Source organism: Salvelinus namaycush, chromosome 9 (assembly GCF_016432855.1).
Source record: "Salvelinus namaycush isolate Seneca chromosome 9, SaNama_1.0, whole genome shotgun sequence".
Classification (NCBI taxonomy): Eukaryota; Metazoa; Chordata; class Actinopteri; order Salmoniformes; family Salmonidae; genus Salvelinus; species Salvelinus namaycush.
The window spans coordinates 52,514,025-52,525,276 of NC_052315.1; the positions used below are offsets into that span (position 1 = coordinate 52,514,025).

Below are 11,252 nucleotides of genomic sequence, written 5' to 3' on the forward strand. Positions count from 1 at the left end.
ACGTATATCCCCATTACCAGTAAAACATAATCAATTTTTTCCCCGTTTGTGCTGTTTCGTTGTTCATTTCTTCAGTCGTTTCATTCTCAACCAGGATTTCTATGGAACGCAGTTTGGGTCTTTGCGTGTCAAAGAAAATGTGTCAAATAACACTATTTGACGTGTCAAATAAGCTTGTTGGCCAATCAGGATCTGAATATGACTGCACGTCACATAATAATTTAACACGTTCATACATTTTATACGTAGTTATTACACATTGATTACACTATCACTCGTATTTCATGTCACAACAATTCATCGATACGTATGCTATGATGCTGGTAACGTTGTCTCGCGCACCTACAGTGCTGGTCATTAAAAAAAGCGCTAGCTAGCTCATGGATGCAAACAATGTTCTTCCCCCAAAACATATCAAAACGACATAATCTGTAGCTATAGTTAGCTAGTTAACTATATAGCTAGGTGTCATCGTCTGAAATAACCCTAATTTATAAAGATCGGATTAATGGTGGTCGGACCCATCTATGTGAAGCTAACCACAATAAGAATTAGCCACAAGTGGACTATGCGGTTAGCCTTCAAAATAAAAGTATGGAAGAATAATTCCATTTGTATCACTGTCAATGACATACTTTGATTTTGAAGGCAAACTGCAAATTCCACTATTGTGCCTAATCTTTATTGTGGCTAGCTTCACAAGACATAACTCGGTCTGGTCGAGCTTCACTAGCCAGATGAAGCTAGCTGGCTGCTTATAACGTTAGCTTTGGGCAACAGGGTTAAGTAGCTGGCTAGCTATTTATTTTCATGAACTCAAGTTCAATTTCAATAGGCAAACAACAAGTGGCAACCTAGCTAATACTTACTCACAAGGATTCCTAAATCATTGCTAAGAATAATGAAAATGACTGCAGTTTCTACTGGTCATTGTTTTCAGGCTGGTTGTATTGGTGCTAGCTAGGTACCAAGCTAAAGCTAGCTACCCCAGAAGTTGCGGTCGAACAAATGATGCTTTATTACCAAGGCAGTATTGTAAACACACCGTTCGTGGCCGGTGTTTCCTTGTTTGCAGACTTTTTTTGTACAGCTCTTTGACAGTGCTACTGTATCTTTTTTGACACGCAAAGACCCAAACAGCGTTCCATAGTATCTATGTCATGAAGCTAATAGCAGTGACACTTACCGTGCAACTCCGGTAGGGCAACATCTGAAAAATAGCGCACTTGGTAGTGTGTACCGGTGCTCGACCAGTCAGCGAAAGCCAACAGAACAGTTGATTGTCAGGGGCAATGAATTTCGTTATCTTGGCTTTAATGGATTTCCCCTTTTGAGTTGTCTCACTGAAATGTTCTTACTCTTTCAAATGACTGCTCAACTTGTTGATTGCTCGATCCACACAGCAGACATTGTGGGCTAGGTTAGGGATGCTGTGTTGCACGTGTAGTGCAACATTGTTCGTGGCGTCATGTACCTACGTTATATAGGTATGCACGGCAGCTTTGACATCGGTTTTTTAACATCGGCGTTAAACTAGACATCGCGCCAATACCGATGTTGGCATTTTTAGCTAATATCAGCCGATTCCGATATGTTCACCGATATATCATGCATTCCTAATAGAGAGCTTTGTTGATGCTTGAGAATTGAATGTATACGTTCTCTTTTGGTTTTTATGGAAAGTTTTAACGTTCTCGGAACAATTTGAGAATGTGACTTTAAATAGTACCATGAGTAAACCTTTTGGAAATGTTATGCTGAAGTACTGAAATTCCTACAGAAGATTGTTGTATCTTAATGTTCTTGGAACAATTTCAGAGCATTCCCAATGTCAAACCAGTTGGAGAACATTCCTAGAATTAGATGTAACCATGTGTGAACTATAAGGAAACGTTCTGTTAAAGTAATGAAATACCAACAAAATATATTTTTTTAAGTTGCTTATATTTTCTGAGAATGTTCCAAAGCCAAGCAACTGTTTTGCATCATTCCCAGAAAGTTGTGGGAAGGTTGTATGCAAAATAACCATAGGTCAATCACGCTCTCACCAAGCTCTAAGAAACTAATGGTTCTCAGAATGTTATATGCTAATGTGACCTTCCTGGTCCCGGATCTCAAGTCAGTGAGTCAACACAGGAAGGAGCAATGGATGGATAGTACATTTATTTCCAAAGCTGCAATCATTACTCGACAGGATATAAATAGCACTCCCACAGCAATTCTCCATAAATCTGCTGTCTGACATACTAACATTTTTTTTTAAATCAAAGTCATTGTGATTGTATAGTGGATAACAATTTCCAATCATTCCTAATTTAATACAAATAAATACATTGTTTCCATGTGTAATCTGATATTTATAACATCAGAATAAACTATCTATTTTAAGTATTCAAAATATATAAAATTATCCCGAAATTACTCAATGTCACACTCTCGTGGCGATGAAATATAATACACTTAGAATGTGCCACATATTTTCCTAAACTAACAAAACCAGGTTAATACGCTGGCTGGTGCTTATGAGTTTATAAAACATATTCTTTACACATGTCATAAATTACCTGCAATGATGGGACACACACAGTATAGATGAATGAGCATTAGTCGACGGGGTATAAATAGCACTCCTAAAGAACATGCATTTTTGAGTTAGCTACCAACTTCAAAGAGGGAACTTTAGCTAGCATAAAATCCACATGGAAAACTGAGATTCGGTAAATAACATATAAAGAGTGGCTTATTAGACGCCAAACCAACAACAGTTGTTACTAATAACATAAATTGCTAATGTCCGGTGTAAAATGTGGATTTTATGATGTAATGTCAACTTTTCACATTTCTATCCCGGGACCATTGAATTTTCAACTCACCCACAGCAATTCTCCATAAATCTGCCAAGGGTTACCCAGAATCCCATACCTTTATCACAGAGTGTGTTAGACAATGTAAACACACTAGCTACCAGGAGGTGGCATAATACCCATTTTTATGCAGGAATTTAACAACGTAATACACTGTTACACTAGCTGGGGAATTCAATAGTCTGGTCCCAGATCTCGTTGTGTTCTAAAAGTAATTTCAGCATAAAAAACATCTGAAAATCAATCATAAAATTAATTGAAATGTTTTTTGGGGAAAAAGTTTTAATTCATTAATCGAATTAATGTTTAAAAAAATCCCTGATTGTTTGAACACAATGGAATTTCAATTCCATTTTTTTTATGTCCTAAATGACAAAGTACAAAATGTCAGACAACAGACAATACAACAATTTTAACATTAAAACAATAACATTTTACTCCCTTCTTATCCTGCAATACAGTACATTTCAATCTGTTCCGGCAAAAATGAAACACAAAAAGAAGAAGCGGAAAGTAACTGTACAAACTAAAATAAACAGATCGGTAAAACACCAACACAAAAAGACTGCATCAGGAACCTCACCGATGAATGTGAGCTAATGTACTGCACTGCAATGTAATGTGCTGTATTCATATTCAGACTGTATCAACATCATGCAATAATACGCACACAATATTTCGTCCTGGGTGGCGAGATTAGGCTTTCCACCATGTCAAAGCAAAGCCAGCTCCCCTCGTGACCAGTGTGTCTACATAGTCTCTGTAGTGATGCTGACAACCTGCGGCTGCACCCTATTCCTGTGGCAGGTAAACAACCAGGCACTCCTGCGGTGGCGGTACCTCTTGGACAGCAGCACATAGAGCACGGGGTTAACACAGGGATGGAGGTACTGGAGCACGGTGCAGATGAAGTAGAACATCTCCCAGGACTGGCCGTGGCAGTAGAGCCCAAGGTACACACACAGCTCCAGGATGTACCTAATAATGAAGACGAGTCAGGAGAAGGGGTATAAACTAGAAGAAGTGTTAGAATTTCCCTAACGTATACAATAAAGTCATCATCATCTTCATCATCATCATCATCATACCCGGGAAGCCAGCAGATGGAGAAGGTCCCGGCCGCCAGGAACACCATAAAGGAGGCTCGGCGTGTGTTGCGAGCACTGGCCACAGACATGACTGGGCTCTTGTGGAGGAAGCAGGCCAACCGGACGTAGTTGAAGGCGATCACCAGCATAGGGACAAAGTAGTAGAGCATGAACTGGCTGAGGACCACCTGGTGGAGGAATGGATGGATGAATGGATTAAAAATGTTGTGTTTTCTCACATTAATTGGACACCATTTTCTTTTAGCACATGAAAGTAACAGTAAAAAAATGTACAGACCTGGTTACTTCCAGTGACATTATTTTAACTGAACATAATACCTTTTGTTACACATTGTGTGCATCTCAAATGGCACCCTATTCCCTCTAGTACACCAGGTCAAAAGATGTGCACTATATAGCAAACAGAGTACAATTTCAGACCAAGCCATTGTTACCTGATAGTGGTGTTCCTGTATGGTGGGCAGGCAGAATGTAAAATTACCCAAGCCGGGGCCCAGGCTCTCCTTGGTGGCGAAGATCCTCAGAGGCAGGCTGATGAAGAAGGCTGATGCCCAGACCAAGACAAACATCAGGACCACCAGGTCCATGGTAGGAGGGTGGTAGGGGTTGGTGATGATCATGGCGCGTGTCATGGACACGGCACACAGGCTGTAGGTGCTGGCTGCCAGGGAGAAGGCCAGAAAGAACTGGTACACCTTGCAGGAGGTGTCCCCCAGCGGCCACGAGTAGCTGAAGAAGAAGATAGGAGATGACAAAAGATTATTGTCACAGAGAGATGGTAATCCTGCTTCTGCTTTTATACCAAAGCCTCAGAAACAAACACAGTGCTCATATCCCACAAGATTTTTCTGTTTGTCAAACCTGGGTTTTGATCTGCTGACAACACTGCAGGTCCAGTGGCCCCTCTAACCTCTATGACTATTGGCTAGGCTACCTGACAGTTGAGTAAACTAGCACAACTGATTCAACTAGTCAAGGGTGTGATAATTAGACTACAAGGTGGATCAGGTGTGCTAGGTCTTTAATAGATTAAATACATGGCACAGATAGGGGTCCCCGAGAAGAGGTTTGCTACCTGACAACGGAGTGCAAGGTGAATGGTATCAGCACCAGGGTGAGGAAGTTTGCCAGGGCCATGCTCTAACCTCTAACCTACCTGACAGCAGAGTGCAAGGGGAAGGGGATGAGCAGCAGGGTGAGGAAGTCTGCCAGAGCCAGGATCTCTGATCTCTAACCTCTAACCTACCTGACGGCAGAGTGCAGAGTGAAGGGGATGAGCAGCAGGGTGAGGAAGTCTGCCAGAGCCATGCTGAGCAGCAGGATGTCCAGACAGTTCTTCCTCAGGGTGTTGTACTTGGCGAACAGAGAGAACACCAGTAGGTTGGCACAGAAACCGATGCCCAGGATCAACCCGCAGGTACAGGCAAAGATCAGGGAGAACGTGTTGGGGACAGCCTGTTGTGTGAGCAAAGATTTAGATATAATCTCAATCTCAAAACGGTTAGATAATCTCAGTTATTAGAAACGTTTCAATATAGTTTAATTTATATCAAATTTGCCAATCCACTTTTTATCAGTGGAGGCTCTTTAGGGGAGGAAGGGGAGGACCGTCCTAGTCAGGGAATTTCATAAAAATACAAATAGTGAAACATAAAATATATTCAAATGTCACCAAATAACTGATTAAAACACACTGTTTTGCAATGAAGGTCTACAGTAGCCTCAACAACACCCTCTAGGGTAGCACCATGGTGTAGCCTGGAGGACAGCTATTTTCCATCCTCCTCTGGGTACATTGACTTCAATACAAAAACCTAGGAGGCTCATGGTTTTCACCCCTTTCATAGACTTACACAGTAATTATGGTGACCTCCGGAGAACGTCCTCAAAATTCTTGCAATATGAACTGAGCACATCCAATAAAAGAATCAGAGACTGAATCGTGTACTGAAAGCATAAACTACAGCTAGCTAGCACTGCAGTGCATGATGTGTGGTGAGTAGCTGACTCAATGAGAGAGAAAGACAATAGTTGAACCATTTTGAACAATTAAGGAGAACCAGCAGAGAGAGCGAGAGAGAAAGAGCTAACTATTTTCTTCGTTTACCTTTCACTTAGCTAATGCAGCTAATTTAGCCTACTCAACAACCTGACTCAGAGAGGAATGCTATTTATGTTAGCTAGCTAGTTAGCTGGCTAAGGCTATCCAACACTGCAACTCTTCCAACTGTTAAACTGCTTGCTGTACACTGTACTCCGTGATTCTACACATGGATTGGATTGTGGGTTTACTAACTCGTTAGTTCTAGTTTGTTGACTATAACGTTAATACGGTGACATCGAAGTAGGCTGTGTAGTGGTTAGCGGTTATGATATGAAGGTTTGGCTTGGAGGTTTTTGCGCCTGGTCACAGACTGCTGTTATGTTTTGCTCTGAAGCCTACAAGTGAAGGGGAAAGGTGAGAGGAGGACAGCGCGTAGATGCGAGAAAGGAATTATACAACGTGCAAAGTGATGATGCTGTTTATGAAAGTGAACTGTGTGTGCGGGTGGTCAGGGGTGTATTTATTTAGCCGATTCTGTTGCAAAACGTTTCTTCAACGGAAGCAAACAGAATGAAACGGGGAGGGACTTACCTGAATTTGTCCAATAGAAACTCTTGTTTTTCTTTTTGGACAAATGATTACACCCCAGATCAGCTAGATGCAGGCAAGAGTGAGCAAGGCGCTATTGAATCACGTTGATTACTTCAATTTGTCTTCGGCCTGTGCATTATAAAGTTTCATTTGTAGGCTAGGTTGATGTTACATTGAGCTGGGTGGATGGAATATGATTGACAGTAATAGAAATAAGGCCATACTCCCCCCCCCCCCCCCCCCCCCAAAAAAATTTTTTTGTCCTAATATTAAACAGCATTACCGCCACTGAGTTTTATATACATTTACATTACATACATATACATCAAGCTTGATCTAGATTTTATAACCACAAATAGCTAACACAATTATTGTTATGTTATTATTGTATTTAAAAAGTGTACCTACTACTGGACTACAACTGACTTGCTCTGTACCTGAAATAATTATTTGGATGACCCTTTTTAGCCCTGTGTGTTACTTACCATACTCTTGGGTTATTGAGTGAAGTATTATCATGTGTACCAAGATAAACAGAAGTATTCTCCGACATGGGTAAATCCGTAAGCCATTCTTTGAATTTTAGAGTATCCCCATAATGAAAACTGTTAAAGGTGTCTTGCATGTGAAGTCTATGACTCTTAGTTTTTGTTTGCTATGGAGAATGGCAAACATCACTCACTCAGGTCCAATTGATTCTGGTTGGATGAGTTTAAAGGGAGAGTACTCACATCTGACTCTGAATTTAGCACAGTTACCGTTTTTGAAGGACTGAGGTGTATGGCTATGTTCATTCATGTTGTCTGTGTGGTGTTGTATCTTATAGTTTTCTAGAGAATGTGTTTTTGGCAAATCCAATGGTTATTATTATGTAATGTACATACAGTAGCTTCTGAATGGAAGTGTGTGGGTTTATTACAAGAAGTGAAAAACCTGTCACAGACCTTTTCTGACCTTTCATATGAGTAAAACGTAGACATTAGAGAAAGAGAATCCATATTTTATTGGTGTGTGTTCTGTGGGGGTTTCCATACAGTATGTGTGATGTTCAGCATATTTAACCTCCATGCAAACAGACCCTACTCTCAAAAGAAAACGTTCCACTTTCCTTTCCGTGTATTGTTTTCCGTTGATTGTCTCCCACCCTCTCCCTCCCCTCTCTCTCTCCCCCCTCTCTCTCAGTGAGTTATTAATGCCTTTTCCATTGTTACATTGATTTCTTCAGCACAGTAGTGTGGAACGCCAGTCTTCTGATGGGGTCTTTATCAGGCCATTCCACTGTGTTTATGACTCTGGCTCTGGCTAATGGCCTCAGTACCGGCTCTTAGGACAGGATGTAGCAACAGTACTAACGCTGCTGCCTGGTGCATTTACTCTCTCCCCTCCCAGCAGGTCCATAGTGTCTTACCCAAATGGCACCCTATTCCCTACATAGTGCACTAATTTTGATCAAAAGTAGTGCACTATATATAAAAAAGTAGTGCACTATATAGGGAATAGGGTGCCATTTTGGGACACGCCCATTCAGTCAGAGACTGTTAAAACACACCACATGGTCCTCTAGTGTGACTTTAACAACCTTATAAGGTCTTTTGTTCATGCTGAATAGTCAACAAATAGGCTATATTGATGACTTTCTCATTGGGGGTAGGCTACAGTGACTCTATGTTCAACTCATTGGCGCAATAATTTAATTTATATAAGAAAATGGTGTGGTACAGTATTTGATTTGAGAGAGAACACAAAGTATTCATGAAGCTGTAATTGTTAGATTTTTTTGTTGTTGTTGAAATGATGGTGCTCTCAGTGCAAGTGCTTAAACTTGCACTGAGAGCACCATAATTGGAGAGAGGGAGTTTGATGGAACAATCCAATGACATACAAGTCAATGAGATGTTAATGGGCAATACTATAAATGGAAGAAAACAAAATAAATACAAATAAAAATGAAGCATTTATCAACAGGAAGGAAGGAACATTTTTTTCAACAAAAATCGACCACAAAGGAGAACACTTATGTATCTTAACAAAAACATAAGGATATCACCATTATATCTAAAGTGCATTATATTGTTATTATAAAATGACCGAAAGTCAGCAGCACCGTAATACATTCACAAAAATAAATACACAGTTCAAATGAAATAAATTATGGTAGAAATATTTGTTATGGATGCTAACTATAGATAAAAAAAATATTCACAAGAGCCACCAAGCATTAAAAATAATAATCCTCCCTAATTTGTGAATTTAAGTATGTATAGTTAACAAATGTGTTATGCGTAACGTTTACCGCGTAGCCTGCGCTCTACTTTACATACGGGCATCTGGTTGGATGAGTGGCACCTGAAAGGCACCTGTCGTACATCGTTTTCTTACTAATTAAAGGATAATAAAGGAGAAGGAGTAAAGCATAGTTTGTCATTTGACACATCTCAAGATCTGCATATTATTCACCTAATAAATACGAATACAAAAGTAATATGTGTTATTATAAAGTATGAAAACACCTCTGATCTCTGGATATATAAAAGTACTTTATATCAAGGCAAAAAAATAGAAAAAGCAGCTGATTAAAACAAGAAAGGCAAAGAACAATGTCCACTATGGTATGGGGAGACTGTTTCAGTTATTTGGATGAGAGTCTTTGAGATCTCATTCAGTCATGCTGGAACTTCTCTGTCTGTCAGAGTTATTTGTTCAGCACCGCCCAAAGGCTACATGATGTGGTCTGTCTGTCTGTCACCCAATATCTAGCGTCCTCTGTGGCTCCCTATGTGTCTCCCATGTCATGACAATGGTTGTGTCGCGAGCCCGCCGCCTCCTCTTCTCGCTCTCCCTCCGTCTCCCTCTCTCTCCCTTCACCTTCTTTTTCCTCTTGGTGGACACCTTCAGCGGCTGGTCCTTGTAGGCCACAGACTTGTTGGTCTCCTGGGGGAGGTTGCCCACCTCCCCTCCCAGCTGGAAACTCAGAGGGAGGTTCTTGGTCCCTCCGGGGGGTTTGGGGGGGCGTAGGGCGCTCCCGCTGAAGGTGATGTGGCCCCCGTTGGCGTTGTTCCTACTCTGGTGAGGCGGGGCTCGCTCGCTGTCGGCTGTGTGGACTTTATCGAGCAGCCCCTGGAGCCAGAGGCGTCTCTTGAACTCCTCCAGAGACCGGCCCTTGTCGTGCATCAACTGGGCGTGGCTCACTGACCTCCTCCTGAAGGGGGGAGAGGAGAAGGAGATTGTCAATGGGCGTTTAAACTGGACTCACTCTCTTTGTAAGAGTAGATGGTAAAGAAAAATTGTATCTTTCTGCCACACCGCATCAAGAGCTCCATAGTGGTGCAGAGCCTGTGGCCAAGCGGTAACACAGGCTCTTTTCATTAAAAAACACAACAACCTGTAACTACTCTTTAAGAGAGTAGTCCACCACTATCCTCTCCTGATCTATCTCCAAACAACCTATCACTTTCTCTTATAGCTACAGTATAGTCTAGTACAGTATAAACCGACAGTATAGTGACCGACTAAACCTACTTGTGAGGTGTTGATAGTTGAATGACAGCCAAGGTCATGTTCCAGTAGATCTCAGTAGGTGGCAGCATAAACAAAGACATGTAGTGCCTGGGAGAGCTCAAGGCTATCCATGTTACTGTATGAATGCTGTGTGAAGTCATCTGACCACCACAAAATGTACAGGAGAAACATAAGCTAACAAGCCACATATTCAACCACAAAGCATGTCACCTGGGCCACAAAAGTCAATCAAAACCTTGCCATGCACAGGGCTGAGTTTGCCAGATGTTTTGTAGGTGTAATGCAAATCTATGTTCTTTATTAAAGGCGAACAATGTTTTACATGAGAAAACACAAATCAATGCTGGTCAAAAATATGTACAATTGACCCATTTTTGCTTGGTTTATTCTATATAATTTCAGCATAAAACTAAATGTAACATAACTACAAAACTTAGTACTGTAGTATGTAGTTTTATCTGTAGTTACTTTTGATTTTAGGTTATCATTATTTCTACCATTGACATCTATTTCTACATCGATACCACGGTATACTTTTCCGAATATCTAGACCTCTTTTCTCAAATCATCAAACAGCAGATTGAGCAAACTGTGTACTGTATACTGTAAATCAACCTTAGATGTGATTCAAGTGATCATGGTTTACATGTTACCTTTGATTGATATACTGCCATCATGACCAGCCTTTTCCGGTGCTATTCAACATTCAACAATGGAAAACCCTGATGCTATACCAAATGGTTTCTTAGTTGGTGCATAAAACAATTTTTTTGTGTGTGTCTTGGCTATTCAACATAGACTTACATTCTGTTAGTGAGAGCATCGATGGGTCTTCCGTAGAGAGGCACCGGGGAGCACAGCAGGAAGACAACTAGACTCAACTGCTGGAACATGCCTCTGGAACACAGCATTCTGGAACAGTAACTCTGGAACACCCAACAGACAACATTCTGTCATTCATTGTATCGCAATTCGCCAGGAACTATGTACATAGCATGGTTTATTAATAATGTTTTAATTGAAAATGACCACCTGCAAACTTGCATTGAAAACAACAATAAAAACATTGAAATGAAAGATGCAATGCCTATTTCATTGAGATCTAATACATTGAAGATACACACA

At 40.8% G+C, this 11,252-nt stretch overlaps 2 protein-coding genes across 2 annotated transcripts; both read right to left on the reverse strand.

The window, feature by feature from the left end:
• Window positions 1-3,613: 3,613 nt before the first annotated feature.
• Window positions 3,614-8,006, reverse strand: LOC120053318 (galanin receptor 2a-like). Its single transcript, XM_039000446.1, has 5 exons — window positions 7,983-8,006; window positions 5,220-5,428; window positions 4,408-4,702; window positions 3,953-4,140; window positions 3,614-3,842 (listed from the first exon to the last, which is right to left on the reverse strand). The coding sequence occupies exons 1-5, from the start codon at window positions 8,004-8,006 to the stop codon at window positions 3,614-3,616; spliced, it is 945 nt and encodes a 314-aa protein (XP_038856374.1).
• Window positions 8,007-9,350: 1,344 nt separating this feature from the next.
• LOC120053319 (parathyroid hormone-related protein-like) lies at window positions 9,351-11,038 on the reverse strand. Its single transcript, XM_039000447.1, has 2 exons — window positions 10,932-11,038; window positions 9,351-9,807 (listed from the first exon to the last, which is right to left on the reverse strand). The coding sequence occupies exons 1-2, from the start codon at window positions 11,036-11,038 to the stop codon at window positions 9,351-9,353; spliced, it is 564 nt and encodes a 187-aa protein (XP_038856375.1).
• Window positions 11,039-11,252: the final 214 nt, after the last annotated feature.